The sequence below is a fragment of the Solea solea genome, chromosome 6 (assembly GCF_958295425.1).
Source record: "Solea solea chromosome 6, fSolSol10.1, whole genome shotgun sequence".
Taxonomy (NCBI): Eukaryota; Metazoa; Chordata; class Actinopteri; order Pleuronectiformes; family Soleidae; genus Solea; species Solea solea.
This window is the reverse complement of record NC_081139.1, coordinates 14,071,129-14,095,393: the sequence shown is the minus strand read 5'-3', so window position 1 is coordinate 14,095,393 and position 24,265 is coordinate 14,071,129. Positions and strand designations below refer to the sequence as shown.

Here is a 24,265-nt window from a genome sequence, read left to right as displayed (position 1 = left end):
ATCTGCTTTTTTTTTCTACAAAATTAAACAACTGAATGAACATCCTCCAAGACTGGTGATTCCATAATTTTTGCCAGGGGTTGTACGATGCAGCTTGAGCAGAACTCTCAATACATCTAACTATCCGTTCTACCACACCACCTAACAATAGTTAATCACAAAATTCAACTGTGTTGATATTTTCTAACTGACCAAAACATTTTTTATAGTAAAAATCAAAGTAACAGTGGGCTTACATTTGGGGTGTTCACGAAACATTTACATATTACACAGTTCCAACGTACAACAAAGTATGGTTGAGTGATCAAACTACAAATTGTAGTTATCTTACAAATATTGAAAATAAGACATGTAAGGTTAAAACATGGATACTATGTACATCAGAAAGGTCAGAACAGTAAAACATGACAGATACGCAGTAACACAAGAATAGAAATGATGAAAATGACTGTGTAGAATTAAACATAAATGGGTGTTGAAAGAGGATCTATTTAAAAGTTTGCAGACATCCTGACGACATCCTGCTTCAGGTCCACGATGTGTGTGTCGATTCTTCCGTGTAAATCATCCATTGAATTGGACAGAGTATCGTACAGAGCCTGAACACAGAGGAACGACAGGTGAGTGTCGAAACATGAACGAACACACTGGACACAGTGAAAGCAGACAGTTGTGAGTGATTGTACCTGAGCCTTCTCCGTCTCTTTGCTGCAGACGTCTCTCAGGCTCTGGATCTTGGCCTTCAGCTGCTGCGTCTCTCTGGAGATCTCTTGGATTTTTTCAGCCATTTCTTCGCGCTTCTGATGGATTTGGTTACACTGCCTGGAGAGTAAGTAAGTTTAACCTTTCAATACATTTATTTTACAGATGATCACGTATCTACTGGAGAATCAAATTTCAAGATATTTTCAAGATTTCATGTTTGAAAACAACTTATTTCATTTCCATAATGTTGTCAAAACTACTACATACCCCATAACATCCTGAACATGCTGTTCCATGGTCTCTTTCTTCATCTGTCTCCGGATGTTTTGTTTGGACTCTTTGTCCAGCTTCATTCCCTGAGCGCGCTTCATCTGAGCTTCCTCCACACACAGGTTTTTCAGCTCCTTCTGCTTCTTCTCATACTGGGCAGTCAAGTCTTGTTGCTGCATACACACACACACACACATCAAAAATAAGCTTACTCTGTAGGCACAATGACAAGCTGTAAAGCAGGGGGCGGGGACCATATTTGCAGAGAATGATGTGAAATATGAAATACAGAGGACATGAACACTTACCATCTCGTGTCTCTGCTTGGTGTTGCTCATGCTGCTCTCCAGGTCCTGCAGCAGGTTGTACATCTGCTGGATCTCAGCCTCAGTGTGAGTCACACCCTGCACCATGTTCTGCAGCTCCACCACACGCTCGTCTGTTTCTTTCTGGAATCAGTGATATGGAAAACTCATCACAGCTCGTTCCATACATCATGCCAGCTCCCATTTTCCCTGGTACTTACGATGGAGTTCTTGACATTCTTGACGTTCTCCCTCATCTTCTCCATCTGACTCTTCAGTTCCTCTGGAGACTCCACGATCTGAGACTTGAGTCTGCCGATGTCCTCCTTCATGTTGCTCACGTCCACTTTCACCTGGGCCTGATACACACACACACAGAATGAGGAGATTTGGTTCTTACTGTTTGGATGTCTTATCATCTTTCAAACAAAAATACACATTAATTAATAAAGATATAAATCACAGTCACGTTACCAGCTTCTGAGACTTCTCTGCAATTTTGGTTTTCCACTCAGCGATGCAGTCATTCTTCACATTCTGAAAAAGGACACGTTTATTTCACTTTGACTTGACAGCAGGGTTTGTTATTGTGACCATATTTTTTGTCGTCACTTACCACTTCCTGGTACTCATGCATGGTGGTGGCCTGCAGCTCAGACAGCGCGGCCGCCAGCTCCTCTGCCTCAGCCTGCTGCTCCGGTGGGATGGTACTGAACGAGAAAGGACAAGAAAGATCTATACACATGGACATGTCAACCGTGTTTCATGTTCTAACCAAACAAACAAGAAAAGTATCACAAATGTCACAAGGTTCACCCAAGACCTACGTCAGCGCCTTGATCTTTTTCTCAGCTTCTTTGTTGCCTCTGGTGTAGGCCTGCAGCCTGTCCATGTCTGCCCTCTGAAAACAGAGCGGCTCACTGTTACATTGTGTGAAACTCCAAACACAAAGCAGGATAATGATTCCCAACATGTCAGTGTTCAGAAAAACTTGCAGTAAGAAACCAGGTGGCCAACAGTGTCGGTTATTTTTAGAAAAATGTCCAAGACTTAAATACCATGTTAAGCACAAATGTTTAGTCAAAGGATTTTTATGCATTTTAAAATCAACTCTGTTTAGACCATTGCCACCAGAAAGGCAGTCATCAATCTATTGAGACATTTTATTGTAGCTCGACAAGTCATTTCAAATAGATAGGTTGATATAATTGTCAGATTTGAGCATGGCCACCCCCATGTATGTGTGGGTGTGTGTGTGTGTGTGTGGGGGGGGGGCTAGGAGCTAATGTAACATACATATTTGGCCTGCTTCTCCAAGACCATTTCCATTCTCTGCTTCCTGAAGTGAAGAAAGTTCAAGATTGCACTGAGAACAGTGATAGTCTTCTGTTTCTCTGTAAAAGAACAGAAGGGCTGTGATTATCAAAGCACTGATTACAAGTAAATGCTAATAAAGTATTAGTGTAACAAAATGAAAAGACATTTACTGACGTGGGGCTAGAAGGTCATTGAGGGAGAAATCAAACACCAAGCACATAGGCAGAAACTGCTGCCTAAAACAGATAATAAATGAAGTTATTATTTCATCGATACAAATGATTAAATGTATATATCAACCATAAAAGAGGTATCTATTCATGTTAAGTTGCCATCAACATTTTTATCATAAGTGCATAATGTGAAATGTCCCAAGTAATATTCAATAATCTTGGAAAACAAAGCTGTCATTGACAAAGGTGTTAAAAAATGTTTTTTCTTGGGACTGGTGAATCAGTTGGGTTAATAAATATGCCTTAAGCCCTGTGTATATGTTTACCTCTGGTAAGAGGGTTATGTTTCTGCCCATATCTATTTGTGTATCAGTCAGTGAAAAGTATTTCTCAGAAACTAAAGGAAGGATTTTGATGAAAGCTTTTTTATTTCTTCAAATCAATCATGAGAGATAGGGTAGTTTTTGACATTTTCATTAATAACTCTGCTAAAAATGTTAGTTTGGTCAAAATCGGGATCTTGCTGCTTATTAACACACACACACAGAACTCACATTCGTATGTAGACACTCATGATAGACGTCGCACCCTCCTGATACGCTGGATACTGAATGTTCTCCAGAAGTGGAACCTGTCGGAAAACAACAAACACACCAAGCTTGAGAACAACATCCAGACTGTTCACCACTTGATTATATCTCATGTAAATATTAGCTGCTGAAGGTGACAAAAGTTGAACTGATTTCCTTGATGTGGAGGTTGATGAATAAATACTGTTCTCACCATGGAGTGACACTCAGGTCTGAAACGATACAGAAGATGCAGGACTCTCATGTACAGTGTTTGAACTGTCCCTGGCTGGAAGAGAGAATTTTGAGGTTAATATTTAAAAAGAAAAAAAAGAAAAAAAAAAGAAAAATTTAATTGATGATGATAATTTACCAATGCTGTTAATTTGGGCAGATTTTGCTTTGGGTGCTAGTATAATAAATGTGTGTAAGTGCTATATATTTAATTCTCTTTCATTCACAACTATGTAACATGTACTTTTTAAACGAGTTATGATGTAATGATACAAGTAGTGACTGTCTGATGAGTTATTCATATTGTACTCCATAGCTAGGGCTATAGCTTTGTCTATAAAAGACAAAGAAGAAGAAAAAAAGACTAACGGCACACTGCACAAAAGCGACCACAAAATAATGCCATACAAAATAATGCTACTGTTATTTACTAGTAATGTATTTTACGTTGTTACTCTCATTGTTACACCCAAACATAGTTTGACAAAGAGGATGCGCCTCTTTATCATAACAGTATATGTCTGAGTTTTAAATAAATGGTTACTTTGAAGGCACGAAGTCCCGGTTTTTGTCATAAGCCGCAAATTAAGACATTCGTTTTAAAGTTCAAAACACAAATAGTTGAGTTGACTTGACAGTCTCGTTAGCAGCGGCGGACAGTCACAGCAGTGAGTCGGGAAACGAACGTTACCTTCGGGGTAGGAGTTAGGTCGCCCTTCGTTAAGTGTTTGGCTTCTTGACCAGTGAGAACTTCTGTTCGGTAAAAGTTCACTATAGCATCCGCACTGTACACGGGGAACGTGTTTTCAGTCATTGTCGCGATGTTGTTGGTGACACTCAAATAATGAGAAACACAGAAAAACGTCGGCGATTTTCACAAAAACAAAATTGGCGCCTTGCAAATACTTCCTTGTTGATTCGTAAACGACGCTTCTGATTGGTCAGTTTGTCCTTCTTCTTCTTCTCCTATAGTGGAAAGCGGTGGCACATTTACTCACCAGCGCCCTCTGTGCCTGCGCCTCTTGTAGTGCAAGACACACAAGGAAAGATAAAAAAATTGTTACAATTATTATATAATTATACAGTACCCACAATTATATAGAAGCCCTTTTCATCCACTTGAAAAATAAAAACATATGTCCATACTATGTCATAATGAGATAATAAGTCATAATAATGAGATATCTCATAATTATGATAACTTAGCATCTCATAATTATGACTTGGGTATGCATTATTTTTTTTCTCTACGTGGTGGAAATGGGCTTCCATACAATTCCAATTATAACCATGCACCAAGTCCCATGTAACAATACCCACACATATCCAACGGAATAGTTATATCACACCTTTTCAAAGCCACAACACAGTGTTTCATAATGCAACACAATATGAAACACTGCTGTAGTAGACTCCAGGGATCAGTGCAGTAAAGATGGCAGCTCTTGAGTGTACAGCAACTCTTACAGTCCAATGAATGACCACCACTAAAGACCGCTCTCTCAAAACATATACAACTCCGGAGCAGCAGGGGGCGCTAATATGACACCGCCAGAGCTACTAACGATGAACGTGCACGTGACTCACAACACGGAAGTCCCCTCCCTGTAAGCTGGACGTCTGTGTTAAGAACGTTGCGTTTCGCTTTAAAGTAAATATATAATGTGTGTGGGAGAGAAGTGAAAATGGCAGTGAACTGGGCGGACAGGCTCTCTGCTTTCTCCCGCAGCCCTACGGAATTCCTGTCGGGGACAACCGTGGACGCTTTTCTGGCAGAGCTGCTGAGGGAGATCCGCGATGACAGAGCCAGCTACGCTGTTAAGGTAAAAATAAATCAACATATTGACTGAATGGATAAACTAATGCATCAGTTCTCTATCCACTGTATTAGGATACAATAACTGTATTCTGCGTTGTGTGTACAGCTGGCGACACTAAACTGACAGTTTTTGCATGTGACGTTTTGAACACAAACGAGTAAAGTCTTGTATTTATATATGTATAGGATTTGGACTAAAATAAACACAAGAGTAATGAATCTTTTTTTAATAAATGAATAATTGATTGTTTTCTTTCGTAAGAGAGGTTTAGTCTGTTGACAACAATTCAGTTTTTTTCTTTTTAAGCAGCGTAGCTTAAAAAGTGAAGGATGAACAATTGTCAACCTTGCAAAAGTGTACTGACAATGTGGTAAACTAAGCAACCTTGGCAGTTGTTTGTGCTCCGAGTACTTTCTCTGTCTTATTTATTCTTTATTATGCATGTTACATGTTTAACTATATTTTTAGTGTTTTCCATTAGTTTTTAATGTATTTCGAACTAGTGTTGTGAACACTAATGTCTGTTACCCCCTTCTTAGGTCCTCCTGTTGTCCCCGTTATGCGAGTACCCACACCTGCTGTGTCCCTCAGACTCTGTGGGTGAGGAAACAGCCCTTGAGCTCATGTCAGTGTTTGCCCAGTGCCCTCCAAAGTTTGTACAGTTTCGTTGTCATGTCCTCCTGGCCCTCACCTCTGTGCTTGTATGCACTTCTTGTATGAGCAGCCGCTCCCCTGCATCTCAAGATTTCCTGGACGTGCTACTAGAGATATCCCAGAACACTGTTGACCTCCACGGTGATGGTTTGTCGCATTCTCTCCGGAACACAGCTTGTGACTGTTTGCGAGAGCTGGAATCTTGCTCTCCTGGTCTTCTCTCCCAGCATCTCGAGCTCTTGGATGGACTAAGGCACCGTGAAACCTCCCACTTGCACCAGGCGTATGCAGGACTGTACACTCTGGTTTTAAGAAATGCTGTGTACCAGCTAACCCAGGAAACAGGTGCTGGTGGCGAGCAGCTTAAATCTCTTCTTGGAGGGAATACAGTTGTTGCTTGGGAGGCAGACCGAGACTCAATCCTTTCGAAGGACTCTGGTGTACTGTCATCTCTCATCCTGGGGCCTATGGGTTCAGTTCCGATCCTCCAGACCGGGCCTGATTGTAAGGAGCTGCGTTCCATCCTGTCCTCCCTCCTAGAGGAGTCCTACCTCCTCACTCCTTTGTGCCAGGCTGCACTGCTACACAGACTGACAGAGGTGGTTGCTATGGTACCTGGTATCCCTCCTGCCATATTCAGAGCTCAGCTGTTGCGACTGCTGGGCACGAGCAAGGTTTGTGTCAAATGGAGGAGAAGAAAAGCTTATCACTCATTTTTTTTATCAATATTCTATCCCACTGATTTTGTTTAGCATTCACAACTTGTATATCACAGGAGACAGTAGCTCACAGACTGTGCAGCAGTTTTATCAGGAAACATCTTTTATAAATAAATTAAGAGTGTACGTGTAGCAGCTTTGTGTGAATTTATGCCCTTGAGATGTACAAAGATTTCCTGAACCAGAGTTAATGTTTTTCTTCATCCTTTCAGGTGTGTCTCTTCCACACCACTCTTCTGATGAAGTGTGCATTCACAGACAGCCTGTTTAGTGCAGAGGACGAACTGTTTATGCTCAAACGACTAGTTGTGCTCTCCCAGCATCCCCTGCTGACTACAGCTGACAAGCTTTTCTACATCGACTGCATCCTGCACTTTCCAGAGAACCGGCCCATCAGTTGCAGTGACGGTGATGAAGCACTGCCTGTGCTGCTGACTCCCCAGCTGGCCTCAGTGCTCATGCCCACTGTGTTCAATGATAGTGCCACATTGCTAACCAGACTCAACCTGATGTCTCTGGTCTATCTTGAGGAAGGGGATGATGGAGAAGGTAAAGGCCCAGCCTACCTCTACGAACACCTCACCGCGCTGCTACACATAGTGGAGAGCAGAGGCAGTAGAGAGAATATTGTCACCTTTTTCAGGGCCACCTTCCTTTTCCTTATATACTTCTGTCAAATAGAGAGCTACTCCAGCAGCCTGGTAGAGAAGCTGTGTGAGCTCTACGTCCACCACACCCATCTTGCACCACACCTCATTAGCTTGGCCGACTACATTCAGGACAGGCTCTCTGAGTCTAACTGGGCTGAGAGGCTTCTACAAGCTCTGCAGAGAGCCATCACTGAGGTGTCACTCACCCAGCTCACCTTACCAGACCTCCATTCACACCTCAAGATGCTGGGACGAGTAGCAGAGGAAGGAAAAATCCCCCAGCAAAGCACTCTCCGCTTTCTGTACTGCATCATCACTCCATCATCCTCCACGCTGTGCATGAGCGGTGATTGGCATCTGGGGAACAGAGTGCTGGCAGTTTGCCGCCGCCTGCTTGTCCACCCCAGCCTGGACTCGATGCTTGTCCCTCTGGCCGACATCCTGCAACATCTCACCTGCCACCACGGAGACACAGACATCCAGGACCATGCACGCCTTTACTACACCCTCCTCACCACACTGTCTCAGGAGAAGCTGGCCGGGGTATTGGCACGGGGTGCGACTGAGAGAGGCAGGCAGATTAAGACACGATCTCTGTCGTGCATCGTAGCTGAGAGTGAGGGGCTGACAAGAGCGCTGACCATCCACCAGACTGAGAAAGCAGTTTTTAGTGTGGTTGTGGTGAATTCTGAGACACGTCAACACACACATTCAATGCCAGAAAGTGACCTACCACAGAATGATACGGACAAATGCCCAGATGATGCCAACACAACAATAGAAGCCTACAGAGGTCAGTTCAACGACCCTGACTTTGCCTCAGAAATTACTCTGAGCTATCAACTGGTTCACACTCAGGCTAATGACCGCTGCTTTGATCAACTCTTCAGCATTCGCCTGCATTTCAGCCTCACAGATGACCACTATGAGGAACTAAGCGACCTTAGCATCCCGTGCCTTTTTAGAGAAGGACCGTTGCCAGTGGTGAAGCTGAGACTGAAGCCTAGACAGCCCTTCCCCACTACCCTCCAAGCCAGTGCCATCTTTACCACCCAGGATGGCCTCTCCTGGCACACAGTCCTGCCTGCCATTTGTGTGGCTTTTCAACAGATCTTTGCACCCTTGCCTGCTCCCTCTGCCTGGGGACGAAGCAGCAAACTCATTCTGTTTGAGAGATTATGGGATGACATTTGCTCAGAGAGTCGAGACTGTGCTACCAGCCTGTTCTGCTGCCAGCTGAAGGAAGCTGCCCTTTCCTCCTTGTCAGAGAAACACTTCCTGCCTTATCTTATTTCAGATTTGTCCCACAAAGAAGAACTGAAAGTGCTTTTCTTCCTCCCTCCACAGTCTCATGTGCTGCTGAGAATCAAGTCAGAGGAAGACGCGGCACATTTCAACATTGCTACGGATAAATGGCAGCTTTTGCCGCACATTAATTCGTATCTACTGACAATCACATCCTCACAGGAAGATGCTCACAGCTGACTGTGATGCATCTTACTGGCCCCCTTTTTAATCAAACAAATAGCTGGCTTTTAGCAAAATCATTTCATTTTGTCACCACTTTAATAACTTAAATTGTACTTAAAATAAAAGAAAGGAATGCAGACAGTTGATTTAAAATAAAGTTATTGCACTTTAATATTCTTGACCTGAAATTGTGTGTGTGAAACTAAATATTTTGTTGTTTGTGAAATATGATCAAAACAATTCTTATTGATTACACCTAAAAACAAGGAAACAAAACTTAAACATGAGCTGACCAGTGACTCAAAAAGTTTTATAGCCCCTTATAAAAGCTAAAGCTCTAAAAATAATTAAGAATCCATTAAACTAAACTACTAGCTAGAGAGGTTCAACCCATCTTCTCAAAATAAGCTGTTATACATTCTTCTGCAGTTACCAGGCTTGCCAGTAAGATGACAACTGTAAATCAACATGAATTAAAAAAAATTTTATTTTGGATTTAAAAGGAGGAAAATTTATTGTTCAGCATCAAAACACTTGCGTATTTAGTTTTCTTTTCAAGAACAGACATGGTTCTTAATGTTGTGACTGCTTCCAAACAAAAACCTTTAGTGAGGCAGTCCAAGTCACATTGTGACTTCATTCAATCCATGTATGGATTTCTCACAGTATTCATTTATGTCCATTAAGACCATGATTTGTCTTCACCGTGTGTCCACCCCGTCCTTTAGTTAGAAAGGCCATTGAAGTTTGGCTCCGTGCACGGAGGTAAGGCAGTCTGCTGACTTAGAAGTTTGTCCATTATGGCGATCTCTGCATCCCTCTTTTCCACCTCATCTACTGGGGTCCAGGACATGTCATGCTGGAGTTTGAATCCACCAACAAACTTGTGAGGGCAGCTTGTGCCCCATTCCTACAGAGAAGTAGACAGAGAAGGTTATGTCAGGAATAAATTCACACAAGAAAAAAAACAAGTTATTATCTGTGTATTCCTACAAATCACTTGTGTGCTAGCTGCTCTATAGCCATTCAAATCCAACCTAAGCTGCCTCTGTTCTGGCCACCTGCTATATCAGCTCTCTCCTCGGTTAAACAACCTTTGAACCTCCAATGTTATCCAGTTTTACAAGTACCAGGCGAGGCATTCATGTGTATTAAGTAACAGGCTCTGTATTGGTATTTTGCAACTCATATCCACACAGGTGAACACATGTCAGTATAATACCGACCTTTGGGGAAATGATGGAGAAGTATTTCTGTCCAGATGGTCGCTCGTATAGATAGTACATGTTGCCTGGTTTCTTGACTATGTTACAGGCAGCATGGTGGAGATCAGCATCTCTTTTAGCCGCTTCCAAAACCTGGAGTAGAATAAAAAAAAATATATATTACATTTGAATACCAAAAAAAATGTAATACCTGATTGACTTTTTTTTCCTGCTGTCCCTTTAAAACATTTTTTTTCTTTTTATAAATCACGCAACAGATCTAAATAACATTCTTTAGTGAGGTCTTTGTCAGTACTATATAAGATTATGTGGGCAGGTTGTGTGTGAAGTATGTATGCTCTACATAACTTTCTAACACAGTCCAAAACATGGAGATAAGATTTAGATAAATTGGCGACTGTAGGCATGAGGGTGAGTGAGATGATTGTTTTGAACTTGTCCAGTTTTTGTGTATACCCCAAATAGAACAATGGCAACATTTATGCCATTCTGTGTATGAAAACAGCTGTTTTAGTTTAGCTTCTTACCTTTCTCGCCTGTTCCTGTAGGTATCTTATCTGGTCAGCGATGACTGTCAGTTTGTTGCAAGCGTTGGCTTTAATGAAATCATCTCCCTAATAAAAATAGACTTTTTTGATTATTGATATTGACTTAGATGAGCAGGTAATGGTGCAAAAAAACAACAGCAATACAATTCTAACGTAAAAAAAATGAAGAAGAATAGAAGTACATTAAGATGACTGCACCTTCTGAACTTGTGATGCCAGAGCCACCAGGTCCGTGGGGTCTCCCACTCTGTTGGTCTGGTAGGAGCTGACCAGTTCCAGCCCGCCGGGGGCACCGCTGTTCTCAACCAGAGTCACTGCACAAACACACAGGGACAGTTACGTCACACGTACACATGTAACTCAGCCGGCTGGGTGCGTCGTTACTACAATTTAATTTATCACTGCCACCACCGTCACTGTCCCTACAGAACCTATTATAAAAGCTACAACCGCTCAAATACATTGTACGTGTAATGCAGCGATGCACTTTAATTTACAACATATTTACAAACAGGTCTAGTCACTCCCATGTAAATTGTTCCAATTTCGGTTCTGTTGTTAAATAATACTATATTACAATGTCGCCTGCAGATCTGCTCGTTACACTTGTCAAAGGTTACAACACAGCTGTTCGCACAGTACAAATCCTACTATTAATGCTAGTTGCTAATTTAAGTTTAAATGACTTTACGTTACCTATGGTTGTTTTGTTGGGCTGACTGGGGAGGCTGACTGTCCTGTCCATGGTCTCGTGTTAACGGTTGTTCCGAAAGTCTAGTTTGCAGTGGGTTATATGACGTCTATCACCTAACATGCCGCTTTTGTAACCACTAACCAGCTATCTTACTTAAAATACCGGAGGCTTCGCGAGGTCCTAATTTGCTTGAATGGCAGTCGTATGTTTGCCTGTGTAAAAGTATTTGGGAAAAAAAATCCCATTAACAGTTTTTTATTTTGTCAACGAATTTATGTTGTGAACATGTTGTTTTTCATCATGACTTCAACTAAAAATGCTCCTATTTAGCGTATTATTTGATCAGGATAACTATTTTTTTTTGTCAGGCACAACACCAATTGGCCAAGCCTCGTCACATTTGATGTTGAGTTTCTGTAAAGTTGTAACTCCACTTTTTCCAATAACATAGATATTTCAGATATTATAGGGCTATGTGTGCTCCTACATTGCTTACTTTGTCAGGTGAATTTTTAAAAGTAAGATTGTGTCATTTTTTTCATAGAACCGTCTCTTAACATTTTTTCTATTTGTAATAATCCTAACCTTTTTTCTAATTGTAATAATATGCATTATAATATCATAATTGTGAACAAATAGTGACAATGTGTAAATATGTATGTTTTTATTTATGCTAAGATTCACTCAATGACTATCACGTAGACAAGTGTGGAAGTAGTGGAGAGCAGTTTAGTGTTTTAGGTATAATTTTTGTGACTGTCACAGAATGACAAAAAAAATAGTAGGCCTACATTATAATTATTTTTTTACAACAATATGTTTACAACACATTTGGCCATGTGCTGTTCTGTGAAGAAATATAAACAGAACATCTTGTTCATAAATTGCAAAAATGTTGCAAACAATTTTTCTTTTCTTAGTATTTGGCCCCTAAAAAACAAAAACGTATGAAAAGCCAATGTATTACATGTAGTTGTTGTTTTATTGTGAAGTTTTGTTTTCTTTGATTTTACCCACACTGTAGCTCTGATTACTGCGTGGGTCCGTGGGGGTCAGAGGGGGTGTTACTGGGGGCTGAAACCCCACCTCCAGACAAGTTACAGTCTGAGGAAGAAATAAGTTTTTCCCTTTCTCTGCACCGGCTCCTGATTTCTGGCCCGCAGCCTCTCTGTTTCTCTGTCCCGTTGCAGAGCTGTGACAGTTCGGCATCATGGAGCTCCATTTTGCGCTCGTATATCTCTCCCTGCTTTTACCACTGTGCACATCGGACAATATTCAGAACCAGAACAACCACTATGTTTTGGAGCCGTTTGATTATCTTTTTGACACGGCAGTGGAAGCGTACTATAAGGGAGACTGGCTGTCGGTCATCCTCAACATGGAGAAGGCGCTAAGGAACAAAGCTACTGTCCGCAACGTGAAGGCTCATTGTCGGATCAGCTGCGCCAACCACACCGCTTTCGGCGACCCTTTGGCCGGCTTAGGAGTTCCCGTTCCAGGGGCCGGGTCTGTGGATGACCTGGGCTTCTTCCAGAAAATCCTGAAACGGGCGGATTGTGTGAACTCCTGCGAGAGCGAGAAACTGGGTTCCCCTACTATGCACAAAGTCACTGAAGACGTGGAGCTGGAGTTTAGGAAGAGGAGCCCATATAATTACTTACAAGTCGCCTATTTCAAGGTACACAACTCGAGACTCAATGCTGTAGCAAAGAGTGGAAAGTTGTTTGATTAAAAGTCATCATCATACTCAAAACATAACGTTTAAATGATGATGCAGGCCGAGCTTTATGAGTGAAAATCTGACATTTTAGTTGGGATCTCATTGAAACTTAAGGTCAGAGTTGTAAAACTGTAAATACCCCAACCCCCTCACCAGCAACAGCAGCAGCACAGTCATGCCACGTCTTAAGGTGGAGTCACATTCTGCAGAGTCTGACGTGAGGACGTAGATTTCTGGGATCCAGTGGTTTTAAAAGGCCCAAACTGCTGCTTTCAAGTGCTTATGATAAACTCAGACTTCTAAAACACACAGTAATCATTTGAGATGGGAATGTGTTCACTGACCACTGAGTAACTTTCACAGCATTCACAGGGTTTTTTGTTGTTGTTTTGTTTTTTAAATGATTATTATTGATATTTATTTGGAATAGAAAATAGATGACTTGCTGACAGAACTTTAAAGCAGCAACATCATGAAAAGAAATCTGCACCATATTCTGGATGTGTAAGATACAATCTCAGATAGTATTTCCTTGAGCAGAACGACAAAACAATAGTAACAAAAACTGTAATATACTGTAATTATCCTATGTGATACTATATCACAAGATCAATATGCAGTCTATCAATATTAGACTTACAAATTTAATGTTAACCCTACATACAGCTTTTTTTTTTTATTTTTTTTTTTTACATTTTCTGCCTATGAATCATTCAATGTCACCCAGGAGACAATAGATTTTAGATATGAGGAAAATAACTATCTGATGGTTATTCTGATAAATATTCATAGATATTTTTTTTTTTTTAAATCGTCCAAGCCCTCATGCCTGTCCAATAATCATAATTTTAAAAAAACATGCATAAAAATAGTGGGCAGTTAAAGCTGTTCATCAGCTAAACATATTTCTAAAAACAATCAACTCCTTTAGGTCAAGTGTACTGGATCAAATAGCAGCCAGAAACACTAAGGTCAGGTCATTGTTAGATGTCAATCAAAGGTACAATATGCTTAATCTGACTTGAGCATTGACTCTCTTGGACCGAAGACATTTTACTAGTAAATTTACAACTCATTATTTCATACTGATCATAGGAAAATTTGGTCTAGTCTTTTCTAGCGCTCTAGTTTAGATTTTGTGGATCTTTAGCTTCCACACTTGTTAATTAAAGCTGCACTAGTGAAAGTTGGTGATGGTGATGAAAATATCACCAATGTTGAAGACTGTCTCATAAGTCTTTTAGTCTTGATGGATGGATGTATAGATGATCTCAAGTGCCTCAACAAAACCTGGATGAGATTAATTCATGTATTCTTGTTCAGATCAATAAGCTGGACAAGGCAGTGGCAGCAGCCCACACGTTCTACCAGGCCAACCCGGAGCACATGGAGATGAGACAGAACTTGGAGTACTATAAGATGATGGAGGGAGTGAAGAAGGAGGACTTCAAAGATTTGGAGGCCAGGCCACATATGGTGAGAGCAAACTCAGTTTCTTATGAATCAATACAATACAACATTTTTGGCATCTTAAAGCTATTATTATTTTTTTTAGTTATTATTGTTGCTTGTTGTAACACTCTTCACACCTGTGTAGCCATCAATAAATACATTTCTCTAGGGGAATCAATTGTAGGCGGAGTCTGGGAATTGTTGTAATCCACTGCAGCAGTGCAAATGATACATCCCAACATGTACTTTGTGCTCTCAAAACACAAAAACACACACTGCTAGAAGCCCAGTGGAGGAGTGAGTGCCCCGAGGATAGTTCTGTTGATACTGACTAGATCGTGTTTGATTCACTGTAAGAAAAAACATTATCATAATGGACAGCACAGGAAGGCAGGTTGATGACTGACATTTCAGTTTGAACAAAACAATTGATCATGTTTATTACTTAATTCCGAGGGCTACAGACACAAGATTTTTTAAATGTATTTATTTGTGGCTCTTCAATTGAATTGAGTTGAATGAATTTCAACAGATAAAATAAAAAGTGTTTTAGGAAATAACTATGATTATTCTGCCAACTTCATGCAGTCCTGTTAGATCTGTTTGATAAATCCTCTGACATGATGAAGTCCATTAACTGCTGCTAAAGTCTCACACATACCTGTGGTTGTTGCAACTGGCCAGCGACAGAGTTTTTAAATACTTGAACAGAAATCTCCGCCTGGGGAATAACAGTCGTAAAGAAAAGTGGAGAACATCCTCGCCTCCCTTTTATAACAAGTACCTTCTGTGTTATTGCTGTTAGAGTAAATGGTTCATCAAAGAGATTGTTACCCTAAATAGAGGAACAAGCTTTATTTTTATTTTTATTTTTATTAGGGGTTAGGGTTTATTGTTTATTTAGATCCCCATTAGCAATGTTGGTTGTTAATCTTCTTGGGGTCCACATAAAATGAATAAAATGTAAACATTTACTATCACAATATCAACTAGTCTGCAAACCATATTAAAGATAGAGGTCAGTGATGAGATCAAAGTAATAATTAAACCAATGCATAACTTTTGAATGAATGTAAAGTCTAAGCATGTTTTATGTGAGAAGGTAATGTAATGAAGAATGTTCCATAGACTCGAGACACTGTAAACAACAGAAGTATTAAGTTGATAAGGTTTTGCCTTGGTAAGTTTAAGACGACCCATAGTAACGTATCAGATGATTGTGTATTTATTTATTTATTACTGTTGTATCAACATTACACATGTTTGGTTCTCCTCAGGCTAGCTTCCTGCAAGGGAAGAGTTTCTACAGCCACGACTCCTTCGGTCTGGCAGCGGAACATTTTGAAATGGCCGTAGATGGGTACTTCACAGCCGATAAGGAGTGCAGAGCTCTGTGCGAGGGATCCTACAACTATGACGGATACAATTACATGGAATATAGCGCTGACCTGTTCCAGACCATGACAGGTAGAGACACTGTCCCGCTTTTATACAGAAGATTAAGAATGTGCAAGCTGAATCTTTGGTGACATCGTGGGCATGTGTGCATGTGTTTGTGTCAGACCACTACATGCAGGTACTGAGCTGTAAGCAGCACTGCTCTGTGGAGCTGGCATCTACAGCTGGCAAAGACAAGCCCTTTGAGGATTTCATCGCCTCACTCTTCAACTACCTGCAGTTCTCCTACTACAACAGTGAGTCTCACATTACTCTCTTCATCAGCCTGTGCATCTATGCTGCTCTTAACGGTAACGAGAAGTAGAAACCAAGGTTATAATAGATAACGTTTTTAATTCATTTAGTTTTTATTTAGTTTGGACCAGGGGTGTCAAACTCAAATGACCTGGGGGCCAATGAGCATATAGTCTGGTCAAGCGGGGGCCGACATAGAGGAAAAAAAGTGGACTATTTAGTAGCCGGTGGGCAATATAAGATATTCATTATGATATTAGACAGAATTGTAAAGTAAAAGTGCTTGTTTTGATATAAAATGATTCACAATAAAAACATATTTATGATGCAAAAAAACGGAGAATTAAATTGGAAAATGTAGCAAATAATGACGAGGATAATTGTGATTAAAACAGCTTAAATATAAGAAATTTCATGTTTAGTGTAATACATTTAATAAAGCAATGTTTATGACTGAATGTCTTATTACTATTATAAAAATATTGCCGGCAAATACATTTAGTCTTATATTCTGTCTCTATTCCATCACCTTGCACAGTGGTGGGAGGGCCGCATGTAATCGATTGGAGGGCCACATGTGGCACCCGGGCCACCAGTTTGACACATGTGATTTGGGCTTTTTGTTTCTAAAATTAGTTTGTTTTTATTAGTATTAGTGTTAGTTTATTGGCAAATACTGTACCTGGAGTATATAGATTCAAAAAGGTCATAATAAGTATTTTGTCAAAAAACCCAGCAAAAGATGCCATTTTAAAAGTTACCTGAAGTGCATAATGTGCATCATAGTGCTGAGGTTGGATGTAGTTAGTGTGAAAGGTAAAAATATAGCCAATAGACTAAAGATGCACGTAAACATAACAACATAAATAATAAAAAGATAAATAACCCAGGAGTAAATAAATAGCCAGGAGTCACAGGGAGTTCAATCGGAGGAAAAACCTGAGCAAACCCCCCCAAAACAATAAACCCAATAAAAGACTAGATGTTTGATTCACAACCAACTCATTATATCAATAAAAATTGTTGGTTGGTTTGTCACAGTTTGATGAACTCCTTTCAAATGCTTCACCTGCAGTTTTCATCTGTAATCTCCACGGCTGAGCAGAGACAAATCAAATGACATCATCAGACTCATCTTTTCATTAAATATAAACTCTCAACCTTACAATTGTACAAAATTACCATGAGATAATGTCTGTGTTTTGATTTGACACAATACAAATAAAAAGTGAAACAGACCTTCTACCTGCTAATCTGTGATCTCCTGATCGTACTTCTGTCCCCTGTCTCAAGGTGAGAAATACGAGCAGGCCATAGCATGTGGCAAAACCTTCCTGTTGTTCCACCCTAATGATGAGGTGATGAACCAGAATGTGGCATATTATTCTGCTGTGCTGGGCGAGGACAAAGCACAAACCATATCAGCCAGACAGGTACAGTAGTTCTAAATTAACATCACATTGTATGGAACTGTGTGGCTTTCTTTCAAAGCAGCACGTGTTATCTTAATGCATAACAATCAGCAGCACATCAGCCCGGCACAGCATATGCTGAGAGAATAATATCCCTCATTAGCTCTTAAACACACTCAAGTGCTCAACAGAAACATTAAAAGCACTGATGTGAATCCTAACAACATAAAGGTTTCCTGCTTCTTTTTAAAGAAGCAATAACTAAGGCTTTTTACAAACCACAGGCACTAAATGTCCATATTATGCTGTATTTATATTGGCTTAATAGGACTCCTAGTCAATACAATAAAGTGATTTTTTTTGTGCTGAGATTGTAGCTTTGAACAACTCAAACTGTGTGTAAACTGTAAGGTCTGCTGCCAGTGATATATATTTTTGTTGAAATGTGTGAAACAGCTGTCATCGATCTAGGTGCTCAGTGACATGGGTCTCTTAATCAGAATGGGACCAGAGACGTGTACCTTGCCACTGGACGCATACATATTCTTAGTTGCATCAGTCTAGCATTCCACACGCGTGTGCTCAATCGCCGTTCCATTCTAGTAGTGACGATTTTCTCACCCTCATTTGTATATCCTTGTATTCCTTCAGCAGAGTTGCACATGTGCAGGTACCAGACGTCCTTGCACAACCTCAAGCACGTTACAAGATACAAGAAGTGTCTTGTTATATGCACAGTGAATAATACACTGTGGTTTAAATTGTGCATTGAAATTCTTACCTATGCAGAACTTTTGCATAAATACTACAATTAAAATGGAGGTGTGCACATGTATGCCCACCTAGGGTCCACCCGGACCACCATTGAAATGGGCTAATTAAATGACTATATTAAATCAATCGGACTCTAGGACACATGGACATGAAAAGTATGACCTGAGGCCTTTAACAGTAAACACATGAATGTGCAGACATACTTCCGTCTAGTTAAGCCCCCCCTGGTGCATGCATTCCTAAAAGACATATGAACAATCAACCTCTGCATACTACCTGGTTTCTCATTCATGTGGACTGTTTTTTGTGGTAATTTTCTACAGATGTTGTCAACAACTGCTTTTTTCTTGACCTTAGGTGGTGAAGCGGTACATCCAGAAGTCCATACTGGAGAAAGAGCTGCTCTATTTTGGATATGAAGCTTTTGGCATCACCTTTGTAGATCCAGTGAGTGGATAAATCAATTCATCGCCAACCACTTTGTGGTCATTTCATGCTGTGTTCAATTAAAAAGGGTGATGATGGACACATTGCTGTTTTTTTTTAATTTAGGACACATGGACACCTGAAGACGTCATGCCCAAGAAACTGAGAGAGAAGCAGAAGTAAGATATATAAGAAACAAATGCATTTGTGGCAGGGCAGATGTGATTTTACACTTCGCGTGATGGATATTCTGTCCTCCTCTGTGTCACAGGGCTGAGAGAGAGACCGCGGCGAGGATCACGGAGGAAATAGGAAACCTAATGAAGGAGATTGAGACTCTAGTTGAGGAGAAGAAGAAAGATTCTTCTGATATAGCAAAGGTCATCGTGCCACAGGAAGGTCAGACACCAAGTGTTACTTGAATGTCTCAGTCAGAACTTGCTCTCATGCAGCTAAACCAAGTGCAGCCTGGTAACCTGTGACCTACCTCCTCTAGGTGACGTCGTGTTGCATGATAATATCAAGATAACCATGACGTCCAAGCAGCTGAACGGCTCTCAGCGGGTGCTGCTGGATGGAGTGATCAGTGATGACGAGTGCAGGGAGCTGCAGAACCTCTCCAATGTAAGTTATCATCAGAGTGAAGTACAGGATCAGATTGTGAACTAGAGAACCTACACTTAAGTCTGCTTAGTTTTTGCATTCAGATCCAAATCAACATCTTATCATGTCTTCCTTGACCCCAGAAAATTTCATCAAAATCCATTCTTAACTTACGCTGCTGGAGGTAGTTAATAATAATACATGGCCAAATTAATTCACAATATATATTTAACACAATGGCTACTTGACATAATAATAATAATAATAATAATAACAACATTTTCAGTCCCTTTTATCTTAAATATGCACATATTTATGGTTTCTACTTACTTTTTGAGAGAAAGAGGGAGAGAGTGAGTTAAAGGTTTGGAAGCCATGATTTAAAAAATTAAATTACTATAATATCTTATTAATGCAACAGGTTTAGAATAAAGTTGCTGGCATCTCACCCCTGATTTGAGGCAACTCAATGACAGTACACAACTGGAAAACAAATTTTATTTTGTAGTAGAAGTAGTGAGAGAGATTACAGACAATATAATAGATATATACATATATATATATATATATATATATATATACATATATATATATACATACAGTATATATATAATATAATATACAGTATTTTGTCTTTGCAACATTGTTTTGGTTTCTTTTTAGTTTATTTAGTTAGAATGTTCTTTAAAGATTTTTTTAAAATCATGTCTTAATCTATTCCCAATAACGTTAAATGTTTAAAAAACAAACAAAAAAAACCTCCACCACCTTATATTTCTAAATATAACCATAAAGTAATTGGAAGTCTATAAACCATAAGAGAACACAACGTTGGTGCTTTAAGGAAATACTATCAAAGGTTAAATTTTGCACGATTGTATATTTTTACACATGTTTTTGTCTTCTTTATTGAAGCTCTGCTCATGTCACTGGATGTCTGTTTGTCTTCTGTCTATGTGTTTTCCATTGTGTGTGTGTCAGCCCGTCTTCACATGAGTGAATATTTTGTGAATATTTTCCAGGCAGCTGCACTGAAAGGTGATGGCTACAGGGGGCGCACTTCCCCACACTCTCCCAGCGAGACGTTCCAGGGTATCACCGTCCTGAAAGCTGTCAAGGTCTGTAGCTCTGCCATGGTGGAAGCAGTAAACACGTTGGGTTTGGTTAAACCCGAATCAATTTTCTACACTTTAGTGTATTTATTGTATTGTATTTTTTTATTTTTTGCTCTCACTTCCTGCAGCTCGGTCAGGAAGGGGCGGTTCCTCTAAAAAGTGCTCATCTCTTCTTTGACCTGAGTGAGAGAGTGAAGAAGGTGGTGGAGTCATACTTCATCCTGGACACGCCGCTCTACTTCGCCTATTCCCACCTGGTCTGTCGCTCTGCCATTGATGGTGAGTCAGTGACTGTTCTAGTACCATTGTACTGTATGCTACGTGGGCGTGTGTGTGTGTGTGTGTGTGTGTTTTGGAAGAGACCAGCTCAGCACTCTTATTTTCATTTCACTACAGCTGTATTAATCCTGAGAGCAGTTTGGTTTAGGTCAAATATACAGTTGTTACAGATATGAGACTGATTTGTTAGAAAAAAAAAACTACTTAAAGTTCTACTCATTATTGAAAAAAATCCCCAAAGGCTGTAAATATGTCTGTTGGTTTACTTAATTATCAAACACATCTAGTAAATTGATGCTTACAACATGTGATTTATTTTTTTTGTACAATAATTTTTTTATTGAAAGGCTGATTATTTCTGGTTCATGCAAGTTTACACATTTTTTTTTATGTATCTAATATTTAGTTGACATTTTTATTTAAACTATTTACATGCATGAAATAAAGACTGGAGAGACAGACCATAAGTGTTGCTTAATAAATGTTTATATAACATGGACATCATATAATCAGCTGTTCTTCGTGGCCCCATCTCAGTTTGGGGCTCCAGGCAATAACCGCATTTTCCTTCCCTGCAAGCACAGTGATCCAGGTGTTGTGCTTCTTGCTGATAACAGTACTTGTGTTACGTTTTGTTTCAACTTGTCTCTGGACTGTTGTTTTCCAGACAAGCAGGAGGACCGCGAGGACCTGAGCCACGCTGTCCATGCGGACAACTGTCTGCTGGTCTCTGAGCTCAATGAGTGCATCAAGGAACCTCCTGCATACACACACAGAGACTACAGGTGAATGCATGCTCAGAAATACACAGTGACAGCACAGATCATGAGCAACCACATGACACCAGTATGTCGTCCTCTATCTGCAGTGCCGTTCTTTATTTAAATGGTGACTTTGAAGGAGGCGATTTCATTTTCACTGAGTTGGATGCAAAAACTGTCACGGTAAATGTTCCCCTTTTATTTCCACACTCTAATATGTGTGGATGAAAGCAGCTATAATCATCAAGCTGTACCTCTCTTCTATTGTTCTATGTTGTATGATCTATGTTTTTCTTTGCTTCTCCAGGCCGAGGTTCATCCGCAGTGTGGCCGTGTGGTCGGATTTGGTGCAGGGAAAGAGAACCCTCATGGTGTCAGAGCTGTCACTAAGGGTCAGAGGTGTGCTTTGGCACTGTGGTTCACACTGGACCCTGCTCACGAGGATAAGGTACAGATGATCTTTCCAGGGTAACACCATGATTACAAAGGCTCTCTCTACAGCCGTACTCTCTACCAACTCGCAGCCACGATATGTGGGCTCATCCATAGGTGTGAAGAAACCTGGAATAAAGTAATTTATTGCCTGGATCTAATGTGTCAACATTAATAAGAGAGAAGTTAAGAAAGTAGACTTTGAACATCTCAACATAATCAAGATACAATTTGTGTCTTTGTGAATAACTAAAAGAGGCAAAGCATAATTTAAAAAGAAAAAAAAAAAGGTCAGACCTGGTAACCCTGTAACAAAAACAAAACAATTATCTGTGCCTACAAACCAACAAATCAGTATTAAAAAAAACAAAAAACTTTTTCCTATCTGTGGGTCTACACTATAGAGGTGTGTATGAGCTGATGACAACAGTTTTTTAGAATATAAAAACATAAAAACCTTATTGTTGGGGTATTAAAAAACCCCAACAATAATTGCATATATAAATAATAAAATAATAATTACATTATAAAATAATTATAGTTATTTTGTTCTCAGTTTCTGAAAATAATTTCACCAAAATTGTACACGCTGGACCAATAAAGGCACATTTATTCTAAAATCTAACTTAATACACATTGGATCATTGTTGCTGCACAGAAAACTACAGGCGTGTAATTGCAAAATAAATATAGCTGCAGCAGTAATTTGAAGGAAATTTGTCCTGCCTGAGAAGTTGTCAGGAAATACACACCTTCAATGGAAAACAAATCTGATTACAGGACCTTCCTCCCACTGTGGTACTAATCGTGTGTGAATAGACCTTTTGTGTTTGCCTCTGGTTCTGGTGTTTTGATTCCTAACTGGATTATTGTGCATTCACTGTTTCCCTTCAATGCTGCCTCTGGTTCTGTAGGAGAGGATCCAAGCTCAGGACATGCTGAATATGTTCGCTACACCAGTGAATGCCGAGTTTAACAAGAAGGAGGTGACCGTCAGCTCAGAGCCCCAACCAGCCGCACCAGAGGCTCCTGCACAGGCTGCCCAGGAGACAGCAGGCGCAAAGCAAGAGGACAAACCTGCAGAGACAAAGGTGGACGTGCAGGTCGACAAACCAGCGGACACACCAAAGGACAAAACAGAGGAGAAACCTGCAGAGACGAAGGAAGACGTGCAGGCCGACAAACCAAAGGACAAAACAGAGGAGAAACCTGCAGAGACGAAGGAGGACGTGCAGGCCGACACACCAAAGGACAAAACAGAGGAGAAACCTGCAGAGATGAAGGAGGACGTACAGGCCGACAAACCAGCGGACACACCAAAGGAGAAAACAGAGGAGAAAGCAGTCAAAGCGACAGCAACAGGCACTAAAGCCAAAGCTGCTCCGAAAGCAAAGGCTAAAGCTGGAGAGCAGACAAAGGGCAAGAAAGCAGACAAAGGTAAAGCTGCTGTGAAAAAAGATGCAAAACAGAAGGATAAAACTCAAACCAAGCAGGCAGACAAAAAGGAGACAAAACCAGCTGTGAAAAAGACAGTAAAGGTCGCCAAAAAGGACTCCAAATCAGACACATCAGACTCTCAGAATGACAAGGTAGAGCTGTGATGTAACAGCACCTGTGACTCTTGATTTGCCATTGTCTAGTTCTTCTTTGTGGGTGCAACTTCGATTTTAAATTTGTCTTTTTAAAGTAATTGGGGTTGTTGGGGGTTGTTGGGGTGGGTGATAAGATATTTTACTGCAGATGTCCCTCAGATCAGATCAGTATTTTTTATATCCATTTATTTTGCAATGGTGCCTAAATTACTGTAACTGACGTAATTTGGAGTCTTTTCATCTCTCGTCATATGAGCAGAACTGTTCTGTTGAGAAAGCCCTAAATCAACTTTGTTGAATGAATGAAATAAAAAGTGATGTTTCTATATCCTGATGAGTTTTTCGTGCCAGAGCGACACATGGTGCGATGCGTGGAGCTGACACTGGGGGGCAGCAAAAAATACCAGACTTCTGCTTATTGAACAAACCATAAGCACAGACACTCCTGATTGAAATCACCAGAGCGTGGACTTTGAGGATTTGGGAAATCCCGCCGCTGTCTTACTGTGATCTATTTTAAACTGGACACACTCAGAGCCAGACTTCTCATTGTCTCTCACATCATTTCAACTCAGTTGAATCTGAGCACATTTATACATCTGCAGGAAATCTGGCTTTGTGGATATTATCTCCCTCCTGCTTGGACATTGCTG

General features: G+C 40.3%; 4 protein-coding genes across 4 annotated transcripts; 2 read left to right on the top strand and 2 right to left on the bottom strand.

Annotated features, from left to right (window-relative positions):
* Nucleotides 1-251: 251 nt before the first annotated feature.
* nuf2 (UF2 component of NDC80 kinetochore complex) lies at nucleotides 252-4,500 on the bottom strand. The gene is made up of 13 exons (XM_058631748.1): nucleotides 4,265-4,500; nucleotides 3,554-3,628; nucleotides 3,325-3,401; nucleotides 2,772-2,833; nucleotides 2,577-2,674; nucleotides 2,108-2,181; nucleotides 1,897-1,990; nucleotides 1,755-1,817; nucleotides 1,502-1,639; nucleotides 1,284-1,424; nucleotides 973-1,148; nucleotides 687-822; nucleotides 252-599 (listed from the first exon to the last, which is right to left on the bottom strand). The coding sequence occupies exons 1-13, from the start codon at nucleotides 4,385-4,387 to the stop codon at nucleotides 492-494; spliced, it is 1,365 nt and encodes a 454-aa protein (XP_058487731.1). The 5' UTR covers nucleotides 4,388-4,500; the 3' UTR covers nucleotides 252-491.
* Nucleotides 4,501-5,150: 650 nt separating this feature from the next.
* ap5b1 (adaptor related protein complex 5 subunit beta 1) lies at nucleotides 5,151-9,019 on the top strand. The gene is made up of 3 exons (XM_058632570.1): nucleotides 5,151-5,396; nucleotides 5,933-6,721; nucleotides 6,979-9,019. The coding sequence occupies exons 1-3, from the start codon at nucleotides 5,259-5,261 to the stop codon at nucleotides 8,899-8,901; spliced, it is 2,850 nt and encodes a 949-aa protein (XP_058488553.1). The 5' UTR covers nucleotides 5,151-5,258; the 3' UTR covers nucleotides 8,902-9,019.
* A 117-nt stretch (nucleotides 9,020-9,136) lies between these two features.
* Nucleotides 9,137-11,512, bottom strand: c6h1orf50 (chromosome 6 C1orf50 homolog). The gene is made up of 5 exons (XM_058632571.1): nucleotides 11,357-11,512; nucleotides 10,859-10,974; nucleotides 10,640-10,726; nucleotides 10,113-10,244; nucleotides 9,137-9,796 (listed from the first exon to the last, which is right to left on the bottom strand). The coding sequence occupies exons 1-5, from the start codon at nucleotides 11,403-11,405 to the stop codon at nucleotides 9,611-9,613; spliced, it is 570 nt and encodes a 189-aa protein (XP_058488554.1). The 5' UTR covers nucleotides 11,406-11,512; the 3' UTR covers nucleotides 9,137-9,610.
* A 939-nt stretch (nucleotides 11,513-12,451) lies between these two features.
* On the top strand, nucleotides 12,452-23,938 carry p3h1 (prolyl 3-hydroxylase 1). The gene is made up of 15 exons (XM_058632699.1): nucleotides 12,452-13,032; nucleotides 14,398-14,550; nucleotides 15,804-15,993; nucleotides 16,089-16,220; nucleotides 17,512-17,651; nucleotides 18,762-18,851; nucleotides 18,957-19,009; nucleotides 19,102-19,229; nucleotides 19,327-19,454; nucleotides 20,456-20,551; nucleotides 20,677-20,827; nucleotides 21,495-21,612; nucleotides 21,696-21,771; nucleotides 21,896-22,036; nucleotides 22,935-23,938. The coding sequence occupies exons 1-15, from the start codon at nucleotides 12,565-12,567 to the stop codon at nucleotides 23,619-23,621; spliced, it is 2,751 nt and encodes a 916-aa protein (XP_058488682.1). The 5' UTR covers nucleotides 12,452-12,564; the 3' UTR covers nucleotides 23,622-23,938.
* The last annotated feature ends 327 nt before the right edge of the window (nucleotides 23,939-24,265 follow it).

Bases quoted from the DNA above. Each gene is read 5' to 3' on its own strand.
- nuf2 (XM_058631748.1), bottom strand. From the start codon at position 4,387: ATGACTGAAAACACGTTCCCCGTGTACAGTGCGGATGCTATAGTGAAC. The intron at 3,402-3,553 runs GTGAGAACAGTA...GTTTTCCGACAG, and splicing joins GACCTGAGTGTCACTCCATG to GTTCCACTTCTGGAGAACAT. The intron at 823-972 runs GTATGTAGTAGT...CTTACTCTCCAG, and splicing joins CATGTTCAGGATGTTATGGG to GCAGTGTAACCAAATCCATC.
- ap5b1 (XM_058632570.1), top strand. From the start codon at position 5,259: ATGGCAGTGAACTGGGCGGACAGGCTCTCTGCTTTCTCCCGCAGCCCT. The intron at 5,397-5,932 runs GTAAAAATAAAT...CCCCCTTCTTAG, and splicing joins GAGCCAGCTACGCTGTTAAG to GTCCTCCTGTTGTCCCCGTT. The intron at 6,722-6,978 runs GTTTGTGTCAAA...TCATCCTTTCAG, and splicing joins GACTGCTGGGCACGAGCAAG to GTGTGTCTCTTCCACACCAC.
- c6h1orf50 (XM_058632571.1), bottom strand. From the start codon at position 11,405: ATGGACAGGACAGTCAGCCTCCCCAGTCAGCCCAACAAAACAACCATA. The intron at 10,975-11,356 runs GTAACGTAAAGT...GTGTTTGTGCAG, and splicing joins GCCCAACAAAACAACCATAG to TGACTCTGGTTGAGAACAGC. The intron at 10,245-10,639 runs GTAAGAAGCTAA...ATTCTACTCCAG, and splicing joins TACAGGAACAGGCGAGAAAG to GTTTTGGAAGCGGCTAAAAG.
- p3h1 (XM_058632699.1), top strand. From the start codon at position 12,565: ATGGAGCTCCATTTTGCGCTCGTATATCTCTCCCTGCTTTTACCACTG. The intron at 18,852-18,956 runs GTGAGTGGATAA...TTTTTAATTTAG, and splicing joins GCATCACCTTTGTAGATCCA to GACACATGGACACCTGAAGA. The intron at 19,455-20,455 runs GTAAGTTATCAT...AATATTTTCCAG, and splicing joins AGCTGCAGAACCTCTCCAAT to GCAGCTGCACTGAAAGGTGA.